Source organism: Acipenser ruthenus, chromosome 22 (genome assembly GCF_902713425.1).
Source record: "Acipenser ruthenus chromosome 22, fAciRut3.2 maternal haplotype, whole genome shotgun sequence".
In the NCBI taxonomy this organism is placed as follows: Eukaryota; Metazoa; Chordata; class Actinopteri; order Acipenseriformes; family Acipenseridae; genus Acipenser; species Acipenser ruthenus.
In genome coordinates this window covers 18,523,261-18,546,728 of record NC_081210.1, presented here as the reverse complement: position 1 = coordinate 18,546,728, position 23,468 = coordinate 18,523,261, and the positions used below count along the sequence as shown (strand labels likewise).

Below are 23,468 nucleotides of genomic sequence, written 5' to 3'. Positions count from 1 at the left end.
TGCCCAATTGCTTTTCTCCTCAACGAAGATTCAGTGGGCGTCCTCTGATCCCACGACCAAGCCAGCTTCCTTTTTCACCCAGGAACTCGAGAGCAGATGTCAGTGCGCTACCAGTCTCTGGAGGACAAAGGCTAGCACTGCAGGTGCCCGCCTTTGAGCTCACTGGGCACCTGTCCAGTAGGGTTTGCTGTAGAGCAGTGAGGACAAACAGTCCCTCCTGGGTTTATCTCCCTCACCCATGGCCTGAGCCAATGTGACGCTTCCTTCGGAGTCCCCAGTGATGATGGGCATAGTTCACACAGCCAGGACTTGAACCTGTGCTGTATGACTCACCTTGGGCACCATGCAGCTGTGCTTCTACCAGGTGAGCCACTTGGGGACCCCCTGAAACTGCCTTTTTAACCATGATAAACCTTTAGTGGTACGACCACTTCGCAAAAAGACAGTAAACAAGTTCCCCTAAACAAACTTCACTCACACACAGTACAGAAATGACTAAACTACAGTGAAACAACAAACACAAGGAACTCCCTATATTATTATTATTATTATTATTATTATTATTATTATTATTATTATTATTATTATTATTATTATTATTATTATTATTCATTACAAAAAGAAAGTCATACAGAGCACTTGTTGTCAGAGGTTCATCCCGAGGTCCACACAAATGATAATCATGCCTCTCTTTGTCAATAAAGCCCCAGGGCATTCCTATGTCCATTTGCATTTTAAACAATCACAAGCAGATAAGGTGCTGCCAGGGACTTTAGCATATTTATTGTCTTTGAGACAATAAATATGCTAAAGACAGACCGTTTTCAGGACTGAAATAAACACTTACCAAATAATCTTCAACAACACTGTAGAGAGGCAAGAGTAGCTAGCTTCTAGAATTACACTACAGCTGTAACATGTCCACATCATGACAAGGTAATGGAATCACAATGGTATGAATTACCAGTACTGATTGGTTTGCTATAAATCTAGAACACTGCCTGTAATGCTGTAGTCAGCCAATGGTTCTGCTACATTTGTTTTAAACATCTGATCGCTTGCTATACACTGAAGGCTGGTATAGCACCATGAGTGGGCTTTCTAGACACTTCTTCTACAGGAGTGAACCAGCCAGTGTTCAACATCATATATTGTGGATTAAGAGGCCTGCAGATTATATTAAAACACAGCTAAGGTCGGATGGCAGCTACTGACTGCAACAATAGGCATGCAATCGTGAGAACCTGAAGCATGTATGAGAGACACTGTAAATCAAGGTCAGTACATTTCATCTGGAAACAGAAATGCCATTCCTCTTCCTTAATTCTAAGATCCGGTACCTTTCTGTTTGCACATGAACTCCGTGTATACTCTTCCATACAACAGTGTTACTGTCTGGTTCGTCCTTCATACCTACATTGAATGGCTTCTAAGTCTGAGTTTCTGAAAAAAGGCTGCAGATTTAAAAATACAATTATTAAAGTAAAATTGATTCCAGAAAAAAAGAAGCATTCAATTTAGCAAATTGTAACTGTACTTTGTGTGAATGCTGGAATGGTAGACACTACAAGGTGATAATGTACTTTCAGTAAGCCTGGACACTATCCAAACACATTTTTGTTAATTTTAAAACATGCAAAAACTGAACTCCATTAACTGTACCTTTTCTACAGTTGACATTTATGGTCAAAACTAATGATAAACAGCTTGGGTGTTTGTAGAGGGCTTCAACCCACATCTCAGTTGTTTCTCTGGCTACCAAACAATGAGTACACAAACTAAAAAGCAGAAACATGTCTAATTAAAACAGAATGGGAACTGGCTTGCATGAATGCTGAACTATCTACTAGCATTCTCAAGCCGAAAATTTGATGTGTAGAAAGAAAACTGATAGAACCCCTACGTTCAAATTTTTGGTAACAAAATGGCAGTAACTTGTTGGCAGTTGCTATCTGTTGACTACATGTGTGACCAACCCATACGTTAGACTTCGCTATCACTCGTGGTTTAAATATTCCGAATTTCAGTTTCAGTTTTCCTTGCATATGTTACCTTTGGGTGATACTGTCTGTAGACAGGAGGTACATTTTCATTGTTATGCTGATGATACTCAAACCGCGGGACACCTCGGCTGAAAATACTCTTGACTTGCTGACATTAAGCAATGAGTGTCAAAAAATGTTTTAATGTCAAACTCAGACAAAACATAGATTATGCTTTTACAATATAATTTTATATAGCACATTTCACGACAGTTATCACAAAGCATTGTACAATCAAAGAATCAACTAAATAATCTAAATCCATCTGATTTTACACTTAGTAGTTTCTCTTCTGAGTTGAAGGCTGAAATTTGAAATTTGGATGTAATTTTTGATCCACATCTTTCATTCGAGCCACACATTAGGAAAGTAACCGAAGTGTATTTTTTTCATTTAGCCCATCTTGCTCGTTTGGTTGTTAGTATCTTATTGATCCCAGAATCTCATCAAGCAGCTTCTTCAAGAATCCTAGGGTGTCAGCTTCAACAACATTACTGGGGAGTTGGTTCCAGACCCTCACAATTCTGTGTAAAAAAGTGCCCCTTTATCTAATCTCCATTTGTGACCCCTGGTCCTTGTTTCTTTTTTCAGGTCAAAAAAGTCCCCCTGGGCCAAAAAGTAGCAGGGTTTTGCTACAACTGTTTAAATAACATCTGTATTTTTTCTTTTCCTTGTTAACATCCTGACAACTTTTTACACTTATAACTTTAAAATCTGTTTCAAAGCTATTTTCAAAATGTCTGCTCTAGTGCACTGACAGTGTAAGGATTATTGCCCACATTGTCACACAGGCAACACAGCAATAACGATCCATGATGTGGTAAGGAACAGAAAAGCCAGAGCACTACTTATGTGTTTTTTTTTTAATTATTTTTTTTAAATCGCTTTCAATCAATTGAATTTGTGACACCCTCAAAAGGTTACTTTGTGAAGGTATAGGCTAAGTTACAATTCAATCAGCCTCTGTAAAGCTTTGTTTGGCATTTGCTGTTTTTTTCTTCAGTGGCCTTTTTATTTTTCAGTAAATTTAAGCAACACTGGCACAAACTTTAAAATACAACGGATTTGAGATAGCCGTTTAAACAAAGCATTGCATCTTACAGGATCTTTTTCTAGGTTTGATCTGTTTAACCCCAATTGCATTTTGAACTTTAACATTTTTAAGTGGCTGTGCCACACATTGGAAACAAGGGTGCTTGCGGGAAACATAAACCTGCCTCTTAAAATCCAATTTCTAACAAACATATCCCTGTACCCTATGCCTCTAGTCGTGTAAAAACTACAACTTTGTTCTCAGATAGACACAAAAATAATATGAGGTCTTTAAAATAATCCAATGGAACAAACTCAAAATTCTAACACTGCCCGCATGAGAAGGAAACGACCAGTTATGTGATATAGAAAAAAAATAAGTGTTGCCGTACGCACATTATACACAAATTCGTGGAAACAACTCAACATACGCATCGGTTACGTGCAACTGTCAACAAAATGTAACACGTTTAAAATATAATACAAACAAAACACACAGTATATTTGAGACTGCAGACACAACATCTCACTGACATGCATTCGAGTGTTAATACCCCTCCTCCGGCCTACTTCCATCCCCTTATGTAAACGATAAGTATCTTGCGAAAAAAAATAACGCACATATAAATATGGGAAAAGTTGTAAAATCTAAAAAGTCGTTAAGAAATGGTGAACAAATATTTACGGAAAGAGTTAATCACGTGTTATTTTGCTTTTTATTTGTTTAAAAAGAAAATATTTTATCTTTCTGCGAACAACCACTATAAAAAATGCTCCGTGGGCGGAAAAGAGAGGCGGGGAGAGCGTAAGTGTGTGATACTCCAATGAGTAGTGGCGATCAATGTGATTGACAGTGGTATACGGCCAATAAGGATCGTCTTTATTGAACCGAGCAGCTTATCCGGTACTATAAGAACTGCCACGAGTTGGCATTGTGAGGGAGAGTCCATCTTGAGACCAGTCTCTAGTTCTGCGCTTGTGAGCAGTAAGAAATATATTCCATTTTAACAGTTGTTTGACGTTGAATAATGATCGTTATTTGAAATTCCCTTTTGAAATACGGTTATATAGAGTTTTTAGTTTGCGGTATTTTATGAGATGTATAGTCAAATATAGTGTTAAACTGTCAGTGAAATGTATGCGGCCTATGTTATATAAGAAGCCGCACGCTAGTAAAAGAAAATGTCGCTTTGTTCCGGTGAAATTAGGTTTTATATTATATTTGTGATTTTTAAAAACATCTGTGGATTTAAATATTTTGGAAGTGTTTTTTAATCGGTTTTGCTAATGTTTGATATTTAAGGTGTGTTTTATCACGATTAGTGTGAAATTTAAATGATTTGTTTACGTGTATTTTTATATCAATAAACCAACTATAATAAGACTTCACTTTAATGTTGAGGTGTGCAGTGACCGCCGTGTATGTAATGAGCGCGCCTTGAGGGCACTGCAATGAGGAAGTTGCAGTTTTAAACACCGCCTTTCGTTGTATAGGTAACTAACAAAAAAAACAGATCATGTCTGACGCCGAGCAACAGCTTATGGAAACCTCCGAGAACGGCCACGAGGGAGAGGAGGAATCGAATGGAGCCGAGCAAGCAGAACAAGCAGCAGAACACACGGAAGACGACGTTAAGCAGGAGGAAACGGCGGAGGGAGATCCTCAGAATGGTGCAACAGAAGGGGATCAGATCAATGCCAGCAAGAGCGAGGAGGATGCAGGGTAAGGGATTAGCGGTTATAAAACGCTACAATTATTTATTGCGGAAGGTGCTAGGAAAATAATTGTGTGTAGTTGTTGTGGGGGGTAGCTGCTTGACCTCCTTTGTTCCTCCGGTCTTTGTTGGCGCCATGTGCTAGTATAGGGTGGGGGATGGGCTGAATACTTGCAATTATACAGCTTTTGTGCTTTAGCGCCTTTCCTATACAGGATCGATTGGCAAGAGCAGATAAGATTTTTATGGTGGATTAAGTGTGTGCTCTGATATACAGCTACTCCACTTCCCAAACAAAGCTTTTCTCATTTGTACTATTTCGTTCGGCAGTGTTCATTGAGGCCTTTGTATTAAGCAGTGTTACCTGGCCACTAAATGGAATTGTTTCATGTTCTGCTTGGTTACTAATACTGTAGAGTGTTGGCTTTTCGATCTCTGCTCCTAAAATGTAGTTTTGAAATTCATAGAATAAATTGTGTCCCAGTGATTAAAATATCACGGTCCTATCATCAGACATGTTATGAATGATGACAAGTCCTGCAATTATGAAGGGACACCAATGCTTAATGCTGTTGTCTGAACCTGGTTAAAATCCAAACTAAATGGTACTGAATGTCTCCCCATGCAGGAAAATGTTTGTTGGTGGGCTCAGTTGGGACACAAGCAAAAAAGACCTTAAAGACTACTTTTCCAAGTTTGGAGAAGTGACTGACTGCACTATCAAGATGGATCCCAACACAGGAAGATCAAGAGGGTTTGGCTTTATCCTCTTCAAAGAAGCCGCTGGTGTAGACAAGGTTAGTAAACAAACAGCTTCAATGTGTTAGCTTATTGGTGCTTGATACTCATTTGATTAAGTAGACATTTCATTCTAAGATCTATGTGAAATCTGTCCAAAGCATGTTTGTGTTGCATCATTAACTTGGCCTGTAGCTTAAAATGAACCCACAAAATCAGGTTTTTAGGCTGATGCTTAACTTGTTAGTTTTTTGGTTTTTTTTAGGTCCTGGAACAGAAGGAGCACAGGCTTGACGGGCGACAGATCGACCCAAAGAAGGCAATGGCTATGAAAAAGGAGCCAGTTAAGAAAATCTTTGTTGGTGGTCTGAACCCAGAGACAACAGAAGAAAAGATCAGAGAATACTTTGGAACCTATGGAGAGGTAAACAAATAACCAAGTATTAACTTTCCTGTTTGCCAAGTACCTTAAGTAAGTTGATTATAGAAGTACATTTGCGCTCTCTCTGACCATGCCTTTCATTTCAGATTGAATCCATTGAGCTTCCAATGGACCCAAAGACTAACAAAAGGAGGGGCTTTGTATTCATCACATTCAAGGAAGAATCTCCCGTTAAAAAAATCCTTGAGAAAAAATACCATAACGTTAGTGGAAGCAAGGTAACAAACGGGAAGGATGGCCTTGTACGTATATTTTTATTTCCATTTTATACTGAAGCATTAAGAATGTTTGTATGTAGGAGACGGTAAGGTGAGGCTTCCATTCTGCCATTGCTTTATAAACAAGTTTATGAAATCTAAACCATTTAATTTTAAATTGGCAGGAAGTGACTTTCCTAAATTTAGATCAGTCTGATCCACATTTGTGACTAACTGGAGTTTGGGTTTATTCAGTGAGGGTGGTGGGTTAAATATTAGTTTGAAGGTGGTGCTCTGTATACTCTTAGATTTGCTGCATGTTGACCAGATAAGATGCATGTTAAGTCTTCTAAACTTGAATAGTCTCTCTTTTAAAGAGAGATTAAACCTGCGTTGTAGTGAGTACATTCATTATAGAAGCGTGTTGTACTAACACTTCCCCCTCTTTACAGTGTGAAATTAAAATTGCGCAGCCCAAGGAAGTCTACCAGCAGCAGCAGTTTGGTGGCCGCAGTTTTGGTGGCAGAGGCAGGGGAGGCCGTGGTGGTGGAGGAGGAGGTAAGTGTCTAAAATACTTGTAGTGAACAGTTGGCATGCTTCCTTCGTTTAGTGTTTTAGTCCTAGTTGACTAGCCTTTTTCCTGGCGCAGATCAAGACCACCTTTTACAGAAGGCACTTTATTTTACAGGCCAAAACCAGAACTGGAACCAGGGTTACAATAACTACTGGAATCAGGGCTATGGCAACCAGGGGTATGGATATGGTGGACAGCAAGGATACGGTGGCTATGGCGGATACGGAAATTACGACTACACTGGCTACTACGGATATGGGCAGGGGGGTTATGATTACAGTAAGTATGAGCCTTAAGTCTTTAATTTCTAGTTGTTTAACTTGTCTTTGCGCAATAGAACTCAGCCCCTTTCTCTTTCATTCTCCAGACCAGGGCAATACAAGCTATGGAAAAACTCCAAGACGTGGAGGCCACCAGAGTAGCTACAAGCCATACTGATCACATGTAGTACAGGTATGCATTGAAGCATGATTATGGTGGCTTGACAATGTAGTTCTAGTGATGCGTAGTTAACGCTCTCTGAAAGTGCCATAATCCGGATATGTGATTTAGTCAATCTGGATTATGTAACTTGTTCCAAAGTCCTCAATTGGGGAACTTGAGCGTTTTTGGACTGGATCTTTTAAATGGATCTGTGCTACTGATCTATAGAGAAGCTGTTAACAGTGGCTTTGCACACCAGTCCATTTGTTTTTATTGGGGGACAATTGAGCCTGGCATTTCCCACACAACCTTACCACAAACTATCTGAATTGATTCTGTCTGTAAACATGATGAAAGGGTTGAGAAGGTGGTTGGCCAGGCTAAAACTTGTAAATTTGTACCAAGGGATCAGTGCTTGTAGTTGCATTCTAGTAGCACCTCTTTAATTGTCTATCTATAAATATGCCCTGTACTAAATTCCTGCTCAATTTGACTCCTATTTAAAAATAAAGCATCTGACTCTTGCCCCCCCAAAGGGCTAATAGAACCTGATCTCTTAAAATTGCAAATAAAGGGAGCATTCTGTGCAGCATTAAGAACTTGCCTGTAGACCATGCTTACACTTGCTATTCAACTTTCATACCACTCTGTAGCATCCAGACAGCTTGCAACATGTTTATCTTTTTGTTTTACTTTTAAGGACTAAAATAAAAGAATTCAAGATCCAGGGTCCCCTTCATACTGCTGCAGTAAATACGGGGGCTGACTTTCCTTTGGAGTTGGCAGATTTAAGAGACTCATGCTCCATTTGTACAGAACAAGTGAGGAATTGGGGAAGCAAATGTCACTTTTCCACTTTTTATTTTATATTGTTTTGTGTCCATATACATTTCCAGAGATGGAAGTGTTATTTTTACTGTACTTTTTGGTACCTATTTTGAATCTAATGTATTGTAAGGTTGTATTTTACATGTCTACTGGATTTACCACAATATGCGATCGAAGCTGTTGGGAGCTTTTGAAATAAAACAATTTTGAGTAATTTCAGTGTGTTTCTAGATTTACTTTACTGTTTAAATTGTGCCAAGTGTGGAAGCAAGATGCATAGCTACTGAGCAAAATGGAGGGGTTTTTTTTCTAATCGTAAAGTGCTAATGTATAGTTGATGGCTGGTAGCAAAGGACGACCTTGATGCAGGTTATAAACGCTTTTTTTTTTTTTTTTTTTTTTTTTTCTTAGTTTTATAAAGCTTGTTGGCGATTAGATTACAATTGGGTTTTTAAACGTGTGAACGGCACTCTAGAACCAGACACCTTGAAACCTGCAAGTATGTATAAGGACACCCCCTCTACCCCACTGAACCATTCCTCTATAGTTTGTCTTGGGCAAATACTTGGAAGTAAACTCTGGTTTATATATCTTCTGTATTTATCTATTGTCTTGGCTATATGCAGAGTTAAGTCATTAAAGGAATTTGATTACAGACAATCTGATGGCATGTTTTGTAGTGTAATGTTAGTTACTTTCTTTAAACACTTGTTTGCTGCTGGTTAGAATGAAGTCTTTCCAGTTGATGCTTCTTGATCACATACCATTAAAGAACAAATCCCCATCTGCATTTTTAGTCCTGTCTAACCCTTAATTTCTTTCCCTATATTTGTTTTATTGCAGCACTTAATTTACAGACAAATTGCATGACTTTAGCCTTTGCTAGTGCTAGAAAGCTTCGTAATCAGTGGGCTTGCAAAGTGTTCTGAATGTACTTGAACAGCAAACCATATTTGTAGATTTAGTGGGAAGACAACATTAGTCATCTTTGGAGAGAAGTGGCAGCACAACTGAATCCTATAGTAAGGGAATATTTTTTTTTATTTTATTTATTTATTTAAACACTTGATTAACTTGAAAGCCTGGCAATTCTGTGCCATGTTTAGAGGCTAATTTAAAGAACACGACATCCCATGCAAAATGTGATGAACAAAACTAAATACATCAGACCCCAATGTAACTACCCCTTGTTGCTTTCTGAACGAGATTGACTTGTAGTGCAAGGTCTTCACAGGCATAATCAGGTAAAATTGTTTTATACCTTCCTACAATTAAATCCACAACTAACAGGCTGTGTGGTCCAGTGGGTAAAGAAAAGGGCTTGTAACCAGAAGGTCCCCGGTTCAAATCCCACTTCAGCCACTGACTCATTTTGTGACCCTGAGCAAGTTACTTAACCTCCTTGTGCTCAGTCTTTTGGGTGAGACATAGTTGTAAGTGACTCTGCAGCTGATGCATAGTTCACACACCTTAGTCTCTAAGTCGCCTTGGATAAAGGCGTCTGCTAAATAAACAATATTTATTTCTTGGCAGACTCCCTTAGCCAGGGCGACTTACAATTGTTAAAAGATATCACATTATGTTTACATGCAATTTTTTTTTTTCTTTTCTTTTCTTACATACAATTACCCATTTATATAGGTGGGTTTTTACTGGAGCAATTTAGGTAAAGTACCTTGCTCAAGGGTACAGCAGCAGTGTCTCCCACCAGGGATTGAACCCACGACCCTCCGGTCTGGAGCCCTAACCACTACTCCACACTGCTGCCAATAAAACAAGTTTATTGCACAATAACAGGTGTTGGTTTTTATTTTTTTTAGTTTTTAGGATGTTGTAGGTTTGTCATTTTTCATAGATGTTATGATTTGAATTTACAGTTTCATAAAGACAATTCAGGACTTTTATAAGTTAAGATTCTGACATTTATTTTACTCTAATAAAACTGCACAGTGGGTACATCTGATACTAACTGAAAATAAACAAATATTTTAATTAAATGCTCTTCAGTAAATCGGAAATGTCCTTTCAACAATTAATTTTAACTTGGCCCTGTCTGATTAATGCTTCACTGCTCTGGAGCCGCCATCTAGATTTCACATGTGTGACGTTTAATATGGTCAGATATTTCCTGGAATGGTTGAGATAGGCAGGCTCCACTGTAATCTGGTTGTCTTATTATTATTTATTTTTTTACTGGAAGCAGTCAGCACAGTACATTAACCAGGGCAGCAAACCTGTTCTCCCAGGATGCCCAGAGCTACACACTGCTTTGGTCACCAACACTCTGGATTAAAGTTGCACAAGCACTGCATTTATCAAAGTCTAATACAAAAATCACATACTGCTTGACAGTCAATATTAACATAGACAACACTGCCTAAAATTAAAGGCAGATCCACTCATTGGAAATGAATATCCAAAACAACAAAAAAAAGAGAATCACAGTAAAACATATTTGTCAAAATGTAAATATGTTTAACAGGCACACCACTATCTGGCCCACATTAAAGAACTTTACAGAAGTGAACAATTCTTGTATTTTACATTTCAAAATATCAGATTAACATTCAACACACAGTTAATGTAGATGTTATCTCTTGGAAAATAAAACACTTCAGCTTCCCCTGGCACACCTTTCAAAATCATGGTCTTTTACAGGACCGCTGGTGCTTACATTATTGAAAGCCTGATTAGAGGGAGCCAATGAACACATGTATTACACCTGCCATTCCATTATACACGTCACATATGAGTATACTCACAATAACATTATATATTAATATTAGAGCCCTATGAATTATTTACTTTTTTTATTACAATTTTTCATTTTATTTTTCACATGTCGTTTTATTAGATACACATTAATAATCAACTCAAATAGATGTATATATTAATAGTATAGTATACATCATGTTATAACTACATACACATTTATTAAACATCCACTTAAAAAACAAACAAAAAAAAAAAACAATACATTGACAAACAGACCTCGTCCAGAATTTTTTTTACCATAATTTCTCATTAGCGGCAGTAACGGTAACAGTCCCCCACTCTAACTACAGTAAATACTGCCCATGTCCTCTATAAAAATACAATAAAGATAATACAAATATATATTTACACTGCCCTACTATTGTGGGGTTGTCATAATAACTGCACATACAGCAATCTACCCATTAAAACGGTAGGAATTTCATTTCAAACCCATTGCATGAAACACTACGGCTAGCTTGGGGTTTCTCAGTATTTAAAACACAAAGCAAAGCAGATTCATTCATTCATTCAAATCCATTTAAAACCAAAACAGAATTTGCTCCAGTGCAAAGTTTGCACCACTTATTTTTTCAAAAGCCACTTGGCATGCACCATCGGTTCTTTGAGAAATGACCTCTCAATTACTTCTCACAAACCCGCTTATTGTCACGTTTTGTGCAGCCTGTCAAATGCTGCAGGGCTTTACTAAGTAACCACAGGATATAATTACTTTCCAACGCAACTAACAACCAATAATCACCTTGGCTGATAACATTACATTTTGTGCAGCCTGTCAAATGCTGCATGGGCGGTCTTAACGGGATACAGTTCAGTTACAAAACACCAACGTCACCAAATTTTAACGTCAGTTTCATACAAAAAAAACCCCAAGTACTGATAGCTCTCATCAGTCGACAAGTATGCCTTTTTTTGATAATGACACAAACCGTATTTGTCCTGTAGTAAACTATATGCATGTGTTTAAATGTAAAGAACGACTAAATGTACAATATTAAATCGCTTCTGTTTTATTCACTGTTAGTTTTTTTTTTCTCGCACTCGTAATGTGCTGTCACAGGCAAACGTGAAACCCGCTTTAGATCATGATCCTCTTTATATCATGAATTATACCGACATGACAATCGTGATATAAAGCAGCTTCATCTGTACAAGCAAACAAGCCATACTTTCCCCACAAGGAATAAACAGATAATAATGCTTAACAACTGTATCTTTCGACTCCCATTCCAGCCGACAGGTGCAAAATCTGCACATCATTATTTTGTCAATGTCAGCTGCAAATTCTTTGCAGTGTTTAATTGTTATGCGTGGTTTAGGCATTTTCGAAACAAACGTCTCTTCTCTTCCATCACAATTTTAAATCCCAAACGACTCGCTCCAAATTATACATCTGTGCAAGTGCTAGTCAGAGCTTCAGTATCCCTTCAGACTGTGTCTATGGTAACGGCTGAACCGTGACAAATACAATTGCAAAGTATTTATTTAAACTATTTTTTTGTATAAACATCCCAATTTAAAAATGTCATTCTAGGTTTGCTTTATAATGATTTTTCGTTTTATTTAGTTTTATATTTGCATTTAGTTTTATATGTTACATTTCGTTTTATTTTGTATTTATGAAAAACACAGGGCATATACATATATATATATATATATATATATATATATATATATATATATATATATATACACACACACACACACACACACACACACACACACACACACTACCGGTCAAAAGTTTTAGAACACCCCCATTTTTCCAGTTTTTATTGAAATTTAAGCAGTTCAAGTCCAGTGAATAACCTGAAATGGTACAAAGGTAAGCGGTAAACTGCCAGAGGTTAAAAAAAAAAAAAGTTTAGGTTACCAAAAACTGGAAAAAAATGTACATTTCAGAGTTATACAAAAAGGCCTTTTTCAGGGAACAAGTAATGGGTTAACAACTTACAGCTGTTCTGCAGCAATGGAAGTAAATTAAGCCTTGAAAGTTGATGCTAACAATTCCTACAGGTGTCCCAACTTTTGTTGATTACTTACAAACCCTCTGTCTGTATAAAAGCAGTGTTGGAACAGACTGTGTTACTACACCCTCTTAAGCATTATTTGGACAGTATTGTACTGCAGGAAGTAGTATATTGCTCTCATAATGGCGAGAAAAAGGCAATTAACAAAGGAAGACAGACAGACCATTATAACCCTCAAAAGTGTAGGTCTTTCCTTTAGAGAAATTGCAAAGAAAGCCAAGGTGTCAGTGAGTACAGTTTCCTACACCATCAAAAGGCACTTGGAAACTGGAGGAAACTCTGACAGGAAGAGGTCTGGCAGACCCAAAGCCACAACAGAATCAGAAGACAAGTTTCTGAGAGTCAACAGCTTGCGTGATAGGCGGCTCACAGGACAACAGCTTCAAGCACAGCTTAACACTGGTCGAAGTAAGCAAGTCTCAGTTTCAACTGTGAAGAGAAGACTTCCAGCTGCAGGTTTGACAGGTCGAGTGGCAGTAAGAAAGCCATTGCTAAGATGGCAAAATAAGAAAAAGAGGCTTGCCTGGGCCATGAAGCACCGCCAGTGGACTACTGAAGACTGGAAGGTGGTCTTATGGACCAATGAATCAGAATTTGAAATCTTCGGTTCATCACGCAGGGTTTTTGTACGCCGTCGAGTAGGCGAAAGGATGGTTCCTCGGTGTGCGACACCAACTGTCAAACATGGAGGAGGAAGCGTGATGGTCTGGGGCTCTTTTGCTGGATCCAGAGTCGGCGACTTGCACAGAGTGAGTGGCACCCTGAACCAAAACTGCTACCACAGCATTTTGCAGCGCCATGCAATACCCTCTGGTATACGCCTAGTTGGTCAGGGGTTCATCCTACAGCAAGATAATGACCCAAAACATACCTTCAGGCTATGTCAGAACTACCTTAGAAGAAAAGAACAAGACGGTAGGCTTCAAATCATGGAATGGCCAGCACAGTCTCCAGACTTAAACCCCATCGAGCTGGTTTGGGATGAACTGGACAGAAGGGTGAAAGCAAAGCAACCTACAAGTGCAACACATTTGTGGGAACTTCTGCAACAGTGTTGGGAAGAACTTTCCGAACAATATTTGATTTCCATTGTAGAAAGAATGCCACGAGTGTGTTCGGCTGTTATATCTGCAAAAGGTGGCTACTTTGATGAGTCAAAAATTTAGATAAAATTTTGTTAAACAAAACGATTCCATGATTTCTTTTTTATCTCCAATTGTTTATTTGTTCTATGCTTTAATTTCAGAGTACATTGAGACATTAAACTGCGTTCTAAAACTTTTGACCGGTAGTGTATATATATAAAATTTATTATATACAGAGATGAAAGTGAGGAGAAGTAAAAACAATAAATAAATAAAAATGAATAAATAAATAAATAAATAAAGCTGAAAAGTGGCAGGAATCTGGGATCTGCTGTTGTGTTGGATTACACCTGAAATTAGAATGTATACCAAATAAGTGAACTTTAACTGCTGGTTTCACAAACCCAGAGATGCCAATACTTGAGAGTGAACAAAACAGCACCTGCCAAGCAAAATTAGGTCAATTATTATTATTATTATTATTATTATTATTATTATTATTATTATTATAATAAAAGTCAGGATGGTAAAACAGGGTCTGTGAAACTTGATGCAAGTATCCAGCCAAATAAAATTGAGGTAAAATATATATTTAGTTTCAAGTGAAATCTCTTTTTTCTTACCTGTGCACAAGGGCTGAAATAAACGTTGTACAGCATGTGCTGTCTTTTAAAGTTCTTGTTCCTTTGGATCTCAAATGCAACTTGTTTAATTGTTAAAGGTCAAAAAAGAACTATGTACACTTTCAATTGTTCTTTTTGAGCTTTAATAATAATAATAATAATAATAATAATAATAATAATAAGCCTAAGCCTAAAGCCTATCAACATCATGTCACAAAGAAAATGCAGACGACAGGCAGTAGTTACTGCGACGCATATTTATTATGTCTACATGTTTCTGCAGAGAATATGGCTTTCCAACACCTTGTACTCTCTTGATACATAATCAGGGGTTCACATAACTGGTAAGCAGATATGCAATGCGGACCAATAAAAAAATGCAGACTTACTTATTGTTGTCTAGTAAGACGCAAGCGTAGCGTCAGTATAGTTTAAACAGGAAAGTATTTTTAATAAAGGCAGAGACAGTGCTCACGGTTTGAAGGGGAGCTACACTCATTTATGGATTATTCCAGTAGAGTGGGGGTCTACAGGCTTTGTCAACAATGTCTGCAACCACCCACCCACCCACACCTTCGCTCGCTGCACAAGTGAAACAGAAGAGAAATATACACAGTATGTATCTTCATTTTTCACCAGAACCTTCCTTTCGTTCCATTATTTTCACCACTTTCTGCAATGTGAACTGTAGAACTGCACCATAATTGTTTAATTCACAGTTCTTGTTTGTGGACCGTCTGCAAGCACCTGTGGGGTACGTAATGTAAAAAACTGCCTTAATGAAATTGTGCCTTATTTTTTCAGTTTTGTTTTATGTAAAAAATAAAATAAAATAAAAATACAAAGCTCACCAACTGTCACAAATGTGTTAATAGCTTTAAAAAAACATTTAAAAAAACCCACATCCAGATAGACAGATATACACACATATACACACCTCCTGCTAACCTAAAATACTGTGAAATCTTTTTACCAGGTACATAAAATACCTACCTTCTCTCAGCCAGACACTGCGTCAGTGGCTTTTAAATTCCCCTTCATATCTGTAAGAAATAAAAAGAACATCCTTTACAAAAAATCCTATCACATTTCTATCAAGCAAGTGTTTTAAGCAAGGCAAAAAAAAAAAAAAATGCACATTTATTTTGTGATAGGCTGCTGCATGTTTTAAAGCACAATGCTTTCCCTGAATTATGGTGCCAAAAACATTTACAGAAGGACTGCAGTATGTCATTCAATTCTACATGGAATGAAGGTGCCAGCAGTTTGGCAAGCACATTCATAGATATAGATTGATGAAATGTGTAAGTCACATTAATACAGTGTGTATATATACTGCAGTACATGTACAGTTTCTTATTTGTGTGAGCTGTTCTACTATACAGCCCTCATTAACCTAATCAGAGGCCAGATACAAGTAATCGTAGAAGGTACCTGACATCTCCAATAATGGGGTGCTTGTACTGCAGCTCATTCAGCAGTCCCAGGAGGTAGATGCCCACCTTCGTCGCATTGTCACCAAGATCCTCTTTCTCAATGACATCTAAAACTGCCAGTCCAATCGCACAAGACTGGGTTCCCTCCAAACTAGAAGCCAGCACAATGGTAATTTTACTTAGAGGTGTCCAATAAGTAGGGCCATGTTTATTTCACGGTCTACAAATAGTTATTTCAAGATATTTCACAATTAAGCAACAGTTATTAAAGCAGAAAAAAACAGCATTGTCACATTCAAAATGTATTATCTTCTCTAAAATTATACAACGAATGTTCCTACGTACTGAAATGCTTACCTGAAAAACAGTAAACGCTAAATTGTAGAATATTTTGTTTTTTTATGTATATTTGAGCATCAAAAGAAACGTATCACTTATATTTGGATAAAATTCACTAGATGTGATCAAAAAATGACAAACTGTTTTAGAGCAGGTGCAGTGACTTTTTATTGTGCTGATTAACAACTGACATCACGAAGATGCTGCAAAATGATCTGTCGATCTTGGGCAGGTGTTGTGACTCTTGGTCACCCAGTTCGTGGCCTGTCATTGATAGAGTGTGTCTGGTTATACCATCTTGCCAGATTTGAAATTGCTGGCGTAAATATTTCAAATTGACGCAGATGAAAGTGATTAACTGCTGGTTTTTAAACAAGCCATACAAAATGAAAAGCAAACAGGCTGAAGCGACCTATCAGCTGTTGAACAGTTTCACATTCCAAACACAGATCAGATGCTACTGTAACCCCGCTGGGATCTTCATATACAGCTCTTGCTAATTTATTTTTGAACCCAAAAAGTAGGGTTGCAACTTTTATAAAATAACAATAAATTTATACTTACACTTTACTACTTGCAAAATAGTTTGCACAATGCAGGGCACCCTGATGTATCTTTCTAACACATTTATTCCTGGTCCCATCTCGAAAATAAATGCAGATTTTCTCCAAAACAAAACATAGCTCAACGAAATACTTCAGACTGGGTGAACACGGTAATAAAAGCTTATTTGCCACGTTGATGGATATTTTTCATAGAGAAATAGGGACACAGTATATTTTAGACACCACCCGTTTTATGCTACATGACCGGTGTGAAATCCTCCACAAGCTGTACACTTACAATGAATGATAAGCTCGCTTTGACGCGAAACGCTTCCTGTGAAAGGACATTTAGTACATGTTTTACTGAAGCAATACAGCTGCTACAGGTACCCTCCAGTGCTTTGGCATAATACCCTGCTCCAATGCACGGCAGTGAAGCCATATAGAGGAGCTACGTGTAACGACTTGTTAGTGGAACTTAATACATCAACCTTTGTATTAAGTTCCTAGTAATATTACACAAATCAAAAGATCACAGTTTATAGTATTTCACACATTGTCAAACGGTTTCTGTTAACAGAGAAAAAATATCTGACAGCGCACGCCTGCCGAACCTTCGAAGGTTCAGAACTACCTTTGAATTCCTGGTTAGCGAACAAGCCTTAGAACCTTTGAACACAGCTCTACTTCATAGTTGCTGTACATTATCCCTGATTCAAAAACTTTGTATGTTGTGCCCACTTTTTCCATTTGAGTTACCCCAGGGCTAGAAATGCCAGCTGTATTGAGATGACTTTTTCTCGAATGCACGATTGTGCTGAAAAGGATGTACTGTACTTAGTGTTGAAGTAATCCACCCCTGTCGCAGTGAAAGCCTCTGCTATTTCCTGTGTTGTAGCCATGCAGGAAAGGGAGTGTCCATTTCCTATGGGTTTGCCCATAGTGACAACGTCAGGCGTGAAGTCTTCTCCCTGAAGCTGGAATGCCCAGAAGTGTTTCCCAACTCTGCCCAACCCCACCTGCACCTCATCAGCAACAAAGACTCCACCCGCTCTCCGCACGTACCTACAAACAAGTGTCTGTGTTAACGTCATACTGGTGAGCCCTTGCTGTTAAGAACAGGTCACAGAACAAACGCAACGTGGCTTTAAAGGGCTGGTAAATAAGAGCAACATTATGCCCTATACATTGTAAAGAACTGATGAATCAAAATGGGCTTTAAAAAAAACATTCCTTAAAACAGTTTTGTGAATAGGGTTCATTATCACTGATCAATTTTTTTTTTAGGTAAAATATATTTTGGATCTTCCCTATAAATTTGGGATATGCAATTATAGATTGAACGCTGCTGCCGCTGCTTCCTAGTACCTACAGCAGAGGAAATAAGGTTGCTCTCGCTAATTAGTATTTATTCTTTTAATAGGGGGTCGGACTTCGAGCTACATGAAAAGGAATTGCAACAAATCCCTGCTTTACACTACTTAGTTGTTACTTGAACCATGCAAAATATATCTGATCTGTATGACAGAGTGTCCAGGAGATATAAAATAATACCTACTCTGCTACCTTCTGAAAGTAGCCAGCTGGTATAATGATTTGCCCTCCAACACTTGGCAATGACTGCAGCAAAAAAATGCAGCAATCTGTGCAAAAAAACAACAACATTTGGGCCTAGTCGCTATTGTAGTTAAAGTACAGGAGGTAAGTAGGGTGGCCCTCATTCCCAACACCTCCTCCACACACACACACGCAGCGCATCTTTCTAGTGTCTTACCTAGTTTAGGAGATGTAAGTAAGGTGGCTTGAGTTTCATTTTGCTGGAGTCTTGTGGACCTTTACCTGTATTTTCTATGAGCTGCATGATTCCATTTTAACAAGCTGTACCGCTAAAAAGACTGCTGAGAATTTTAACTGCAGCCTAATATACATTTATAAATTATCCAAAAAAACAAACAAAAAACAGCTGATCTCATCTGTCAACTGGTAAATCGGCAAAGCAATACGTGCGCTTGCCAAGCTGGCTGAAAACAGGTGGCCACTACGATTTAAAGCAAGGATCATATAAAATATGGTCTTGTTTTTTTTCTCTAAATATGCTGGCCCTAGATTACTCTGACTGGAAAAATGTGCCTGTAGCGCCTCCTAGCAAATCTGTCTCAGGTTTTCATTTGACAAGGGGATTCCTTGAGAGTCTCGGACTAATTGAGTTGCTGGTCTAGAACTTGACAAGTCCCTTGTGGGGCATAATTATAGAAGCTGAATTTAAAGCTCTGCTTTGCGTACTGCAGTTACTATTCAACATCTCTATCCCTCATCACTGCAATACGGCACGTGTGTGTTCCAGGAGGAGATGTGCGAGTAATTCACCTTCCTGTTTCTCTTGTGTGCTTTATCTATTACTTGTCTCACTTCATCAGCGTAAACTTGGGCCACATCTTTGTGATCTTCCCTATACTTGCCCCTGTAGGTGTCAGGAATTGGGGCCTGTAATGAAAATACATTTGTTAATAGTATTTCTAAAATCCGTTCATTTGAAAAAAAAAAACATGTCCTGAAATTTCATTTAAACCTACAGAGAAACAAACATTTATTTATATATATATATATATATATATATATATATATATATATATATATATATATATATATATATATATATATATATATATATATTAAAAAAAACTGTCCCTAGAACACAATACTTGGACTAGACATAACCGATTCAAGATAGTTAAGTATCTAAAAGAGTGACAGCCAAGTCTTCAAAATCGATTTTCTTACCAATTATGAGCAGTATTTAGGAATATGCATCACTGATCATCTTATATTTTTGCTGAAGCTATTTATTTTTAACCTTTTAAAAAGCTCAGAAGTTTAAAGCACCCCTCAATAATAAAGTACATCTGGTACACCACAGTGTGACCCTAACCCTGTCCCCTGCAACATTCTGCCATAGTGGATGCAAGAAATAGAAAGATAAGATTTAGCACAGCGCTAGGGAGAAAAGTGATAAAGATGCTCATGCTAACAGCTGATGGTTATTACTCCCTTAAAAGTATACATAAAACACTTTACTACAATTACATACCACATGAACCCATTCCTTTTGTCCTTCAAGTTTTCGGAACTTGTAGGGGCTAATGTCGATCAGCGATGTAATATGCCCATGGTACGCACTTTGAATAAAGAAACACAAGAGCTGTGAGGCCCCTCAATAATATTATTATTATTATTATTATTATTATTATTATTATTATTTATTTCTTAGCAGACACCCTTGTCCAATACAAGCATACATTAAAAAGGTTATTCGATCTGTTTAACAATTTGCAATGTTTTCAATTAAAATGTAGTCAAAATCAATATTATAAAATAATACACGAAAGGTTATCTAATATACAGGGTAGTTGATCATTTGTGTAACATTGTTGTTTTTGCTCGGTTTTCAATTCTACATTACTGTAGCCTCTGGTAGCCAAACACTATGTCACACAGTGTCTCTGTCATAGACGTTTTTCCTTTGCATATCACTCTGCATGTACCCTCCAGTTTTTGTAATGTGTCGACAGTGCTGCTCGAATTGTGAATCACTCTGTATTTTGAAATCTTGATCTATACATAAACGGGGAATGACTACAGCTATGGCCAAAAGTTTTGTACCACCTAGAATTCTGGGATTGAGCCATAATTTAAAACATCAGAACATAATGCTGATCTTTTATTTAACATCATGTAATCATAGCAACTACAAAATGATACCACAAAAGCCATGTTAGATTTCGAAATGTCACATTTTTCAGTTTTTGACAGTATATGGAAAACTATATGTAATTCAATATGGTAACGTAACATTATTCAGCAGGTTTCATTGGACTTTATGAAGCAAAATCAGTAAATTCTATACGGAGATGCAAAGCCTTTGGCCACGGCTGTGTAAACTACTTCCATCGACGGGTTCTGTCACATGAGACGGAACAGTTTTCTTGTAATCCTGCTGCCCATGGACTGAAATGTCTTTAATAAATGATTATTATATGTTGTGGTTATAAACTAAATCAATTTTAATTGATTGACACACCTAGTACAATTCCATAAAATTGTACAATAGGTGGTAAAACTGCAGAAAACAAATGGAAATATTGTATATATTTTACTGGGAAATTGTCTTCTAAGACTAGAAGATCCTGGTGGAACAGTACAATATATAATTTGTTTTCAAAATTACTGATAATGAAACGAGACAGCAATAAAATCAAATAATGTTCCACTGAGTCCCCTGCCCTGAAGTCAAGGGTTTGCAGAAATTTAAATAAAACTAAAATGCAATGCTTCCACTTACTGGTCCAAAACATTGATATCTTCATGCTGGGTGTATTGACGAGCCAATCGAAGGGCAAGATCATTCGCCTCGGAGCTGTGGTTGAGATATTACACACATTACACATCACAACAGTCTAAGTGTACATGAGCTTTCTACTTCCTTCATACCTGATGATCACTTAGGTTTTGATCCTTTTTGTTTTTAGTGAAGCATAGAGGTTCTCTAAACTAGTGAACTCTTTCAGGCCAACAGTGCTGAGCTCTTTACAGTGTGAACCAGCATAGAGGCCTGGGACACAATCTCCACTCCCAACAGTGCTGAGCTCTTTACACTGTGAACCAGCATAGAGGCCTGGGACACAATCTCCACTCCCAACAGTGCTGAGCTCTTTACAGTGTGAACCAGCATAGAGGCCTGGGACACAATCTCCACTCCCAACAGTGCTGAGCTCTTTACAGTGTGAACCAGCATAGAGGCCTGGGACACAATCTCCACACCCAAAGGCAGATTACTGCAGTTTTGGAAGATCTTCTTGGGTATGCCCAAAGACAACAGCCATAAATGAATCTCCCATGGAATGTATTGCCATTGTTTCTGAATGTTTTTTTTAATATTTTTTAGTTAATGCTATGTATAGGTTTTTGTTTCGCTTCCTGTGCTTTTTTATTACATGTTTTGGTGGCCAAATAAGGCAGGCTGTGCCTCCCACATTTTAATACTAATTAGGATATTTGCATTTGGAAGGAGAATTTCTCTCCTACAAGAAAACTACATAGAAACCCAAATTACCCAAAAGGCCCTACCAAAATAGTGTGAGAAAAAAAACCTCAGACTTATTAAAATTGTTCCATGGAAACCCTGCCAGTAATTAAAGAAGAAATATGCTGACTTGAGGAAACAGAAGACTGAACTTATTGTGTTGGAAGGAGCTTACCCTGAGTTGACAAAATAGAAGACGTTGAGTTTCTCTGGTAGCGTGTGGGAGAGTCTTTGTGCGTACTCTAGCAGGTGATCATGGAGAAAGCGAGTGTTTGTGTTCAGCACTTCCATCTGTGCCGAGGCTGCCTGGACAACTAGTGGGTGGCAATGGCCTACTAACAAGAAAGAAAAACACTGCTGCTGTACCCTTGAGCAAGGTACTTTACCTAAATTGCTCCAGTAAAAACCCACCTATATAAATGGGTAATTGTATGTAAGAAAAGAAAAAAAAATAATAATTTGCACGTAAACATGTGATATCTTGTAACAATTGTAAGTTGCCCTGGCTAAGGGCGTTTGCCAAGAAATAAATATTGTTTATTTAGCAGACGCCTTTATCCAAGGCGACTTAGAGACTAAGGTGTGTGAACTATGCATCAGCTGCAGAGTCACTTACAACTATGCCTCACCTGAAAGACGGAGCACAAGGAGGTTAAGTAACTTGCTCAGGGTCACCAAATGAGTCAGTGGCTGAGGTGGGATTTGAACCGGGGACCTCCTGGTTACAAGCCCTTTTCTTTAGCCAGAGCCTCCTATGTTAATGAGCATCAGTCTAGGGACACAAGAATGTGTCTGTATGTATGAACGTATGTAATCTGGGGATAGGAGGGGTGCCTGTATGTCTGTACATTTATTTTATCAATAAGCTTTTTTGTTTGGTGTGTACACCAAATATTTTCCTACCATGATGAACACTGCTGATGCAGTCCAGATAGCGTCTGCCCTCTTCATCATACAAGTACTGGCCCTTAGCTCTGATAATCTTCACAGGATTGTCAGGAAAAAAACAGTTTGCAGGACAACATACAGCTCTCAGAAAAGTACACACACACACACACACAACATACAGAATGTACTACTGAACTAACGGTGGTACACTACAACTTCCAATGAATACAATAATGTACACACAATGTACTTTATTAGGACCTAATACTGGGTTGACCACCACTTTCCCTGATTATCACCATATGCAATAGACTCCATTCAGTCCTAAAGTGGCCAGACAGTGTATTTCAGGTATACCTTCATGTTTCCAGGTTAGTATTTATGAATGAAAGTAGTCTGGCATTGTCAGGGAGTCCGGATGGACCATCTCCTCAGTTAACTACTTTTTTTTTTTTTTTACAGACTTGGATTGGAAGAGCTTGGACATTTATATAGTTTGAATTTCAGCACAAAGTACGGTGTTGTGTATATTTCGTTCTCTCCTTAAAGCGTGGGTTCAATCCCATGTAAAAAATTATAATAATAAAAAAAAAGTATCTATAAATATTTTTTTTATTATGAAATGAATAAAACGATAGCTGTGTGGGCTATGGCTGAGTGGTGTGTTTAGATTGCT

The 23,468-nt window shown here is 37.9% G+C and overlaps 1 protein-coding gene, 1 long non-coding RNA gene and 1 pseudogene across 5 annotated transcripts; 1 reads left to right on the top strand and 2 right to left on the bottom strand.

Moving 5' to 3' along the window:
• Nucleotides 1-3,965: 3,965 nt before the first annotated feature.
• Nucleotides 3,966-8,205, top strand: LOC117431086 (heterogeneous nuclear ribonucleoprotein A/B-like). Of its 4 annotated transcripts, none has more exons than XM_034051711.3 (9): nt 3,966-4,059; nt 4,569-4,797; nt 5,418-5,586; nt 5,793-5,951; nt 6,056-6,187; nt 6,619-6,724; nt 6,855-7,019; nt 7,108-7,193; nt 7,864-8,205. In XM_034051711.3, the coding sequence occupies exons 2-8, from the start codon at nt 4,592-4,594 to the stop codon at nt 7,176-7,178; spliced, it is 1,008 nt and encodes a 335-aa protein (XP_033907602.1). In that variant the 5' UTR covers nt 3,966-4,059; nt 4,569-4,591; the 3' UTR covers nt 7,179-7,193; nt 7,864-8,205. The 4 variants fall into 4 exon arrangements, with proteins under 4 accessions (XP_033907602.1, XP_033907601.1, XP_058852044.1 ...); XM_034051710.3 differs by having other exon boundaries at nt 6,056-6,211; XM_058996060.1 differs by having other exon boundaries at nt 4,021-4,052; nt 6,056-6,211.
• Nucleotides 8,206-14,736: 6,531 nt separating this feature from the next.
• LOC131699422 (uncharacterized) lies at nt 14,737-16,234 on the bottom strand. The gene is made up of 3 exons (XR_009308124.1): nt 15,939-16,234; nt 15,498-15,547; nt 14,737-15,251 (listed from the first exon to the last, which is right to left on the bottom strand). It is a non-coding gene; the product is annotated as an uncharacterized LOC131699422 (long non-coding RNA).
• Nucleotides 16,235-16,776: 542 nt separating this feature from the next.
• On the bottom strand, nt 16,777-22,234 carry LOC117431776 (5-phosphohydroxy-L-lysine phospho-lyase-like; annotated as a pseudogene).
• Between the last annotated feature and the right edge of the window lie 1,234 nt (nt 22,235-23,468).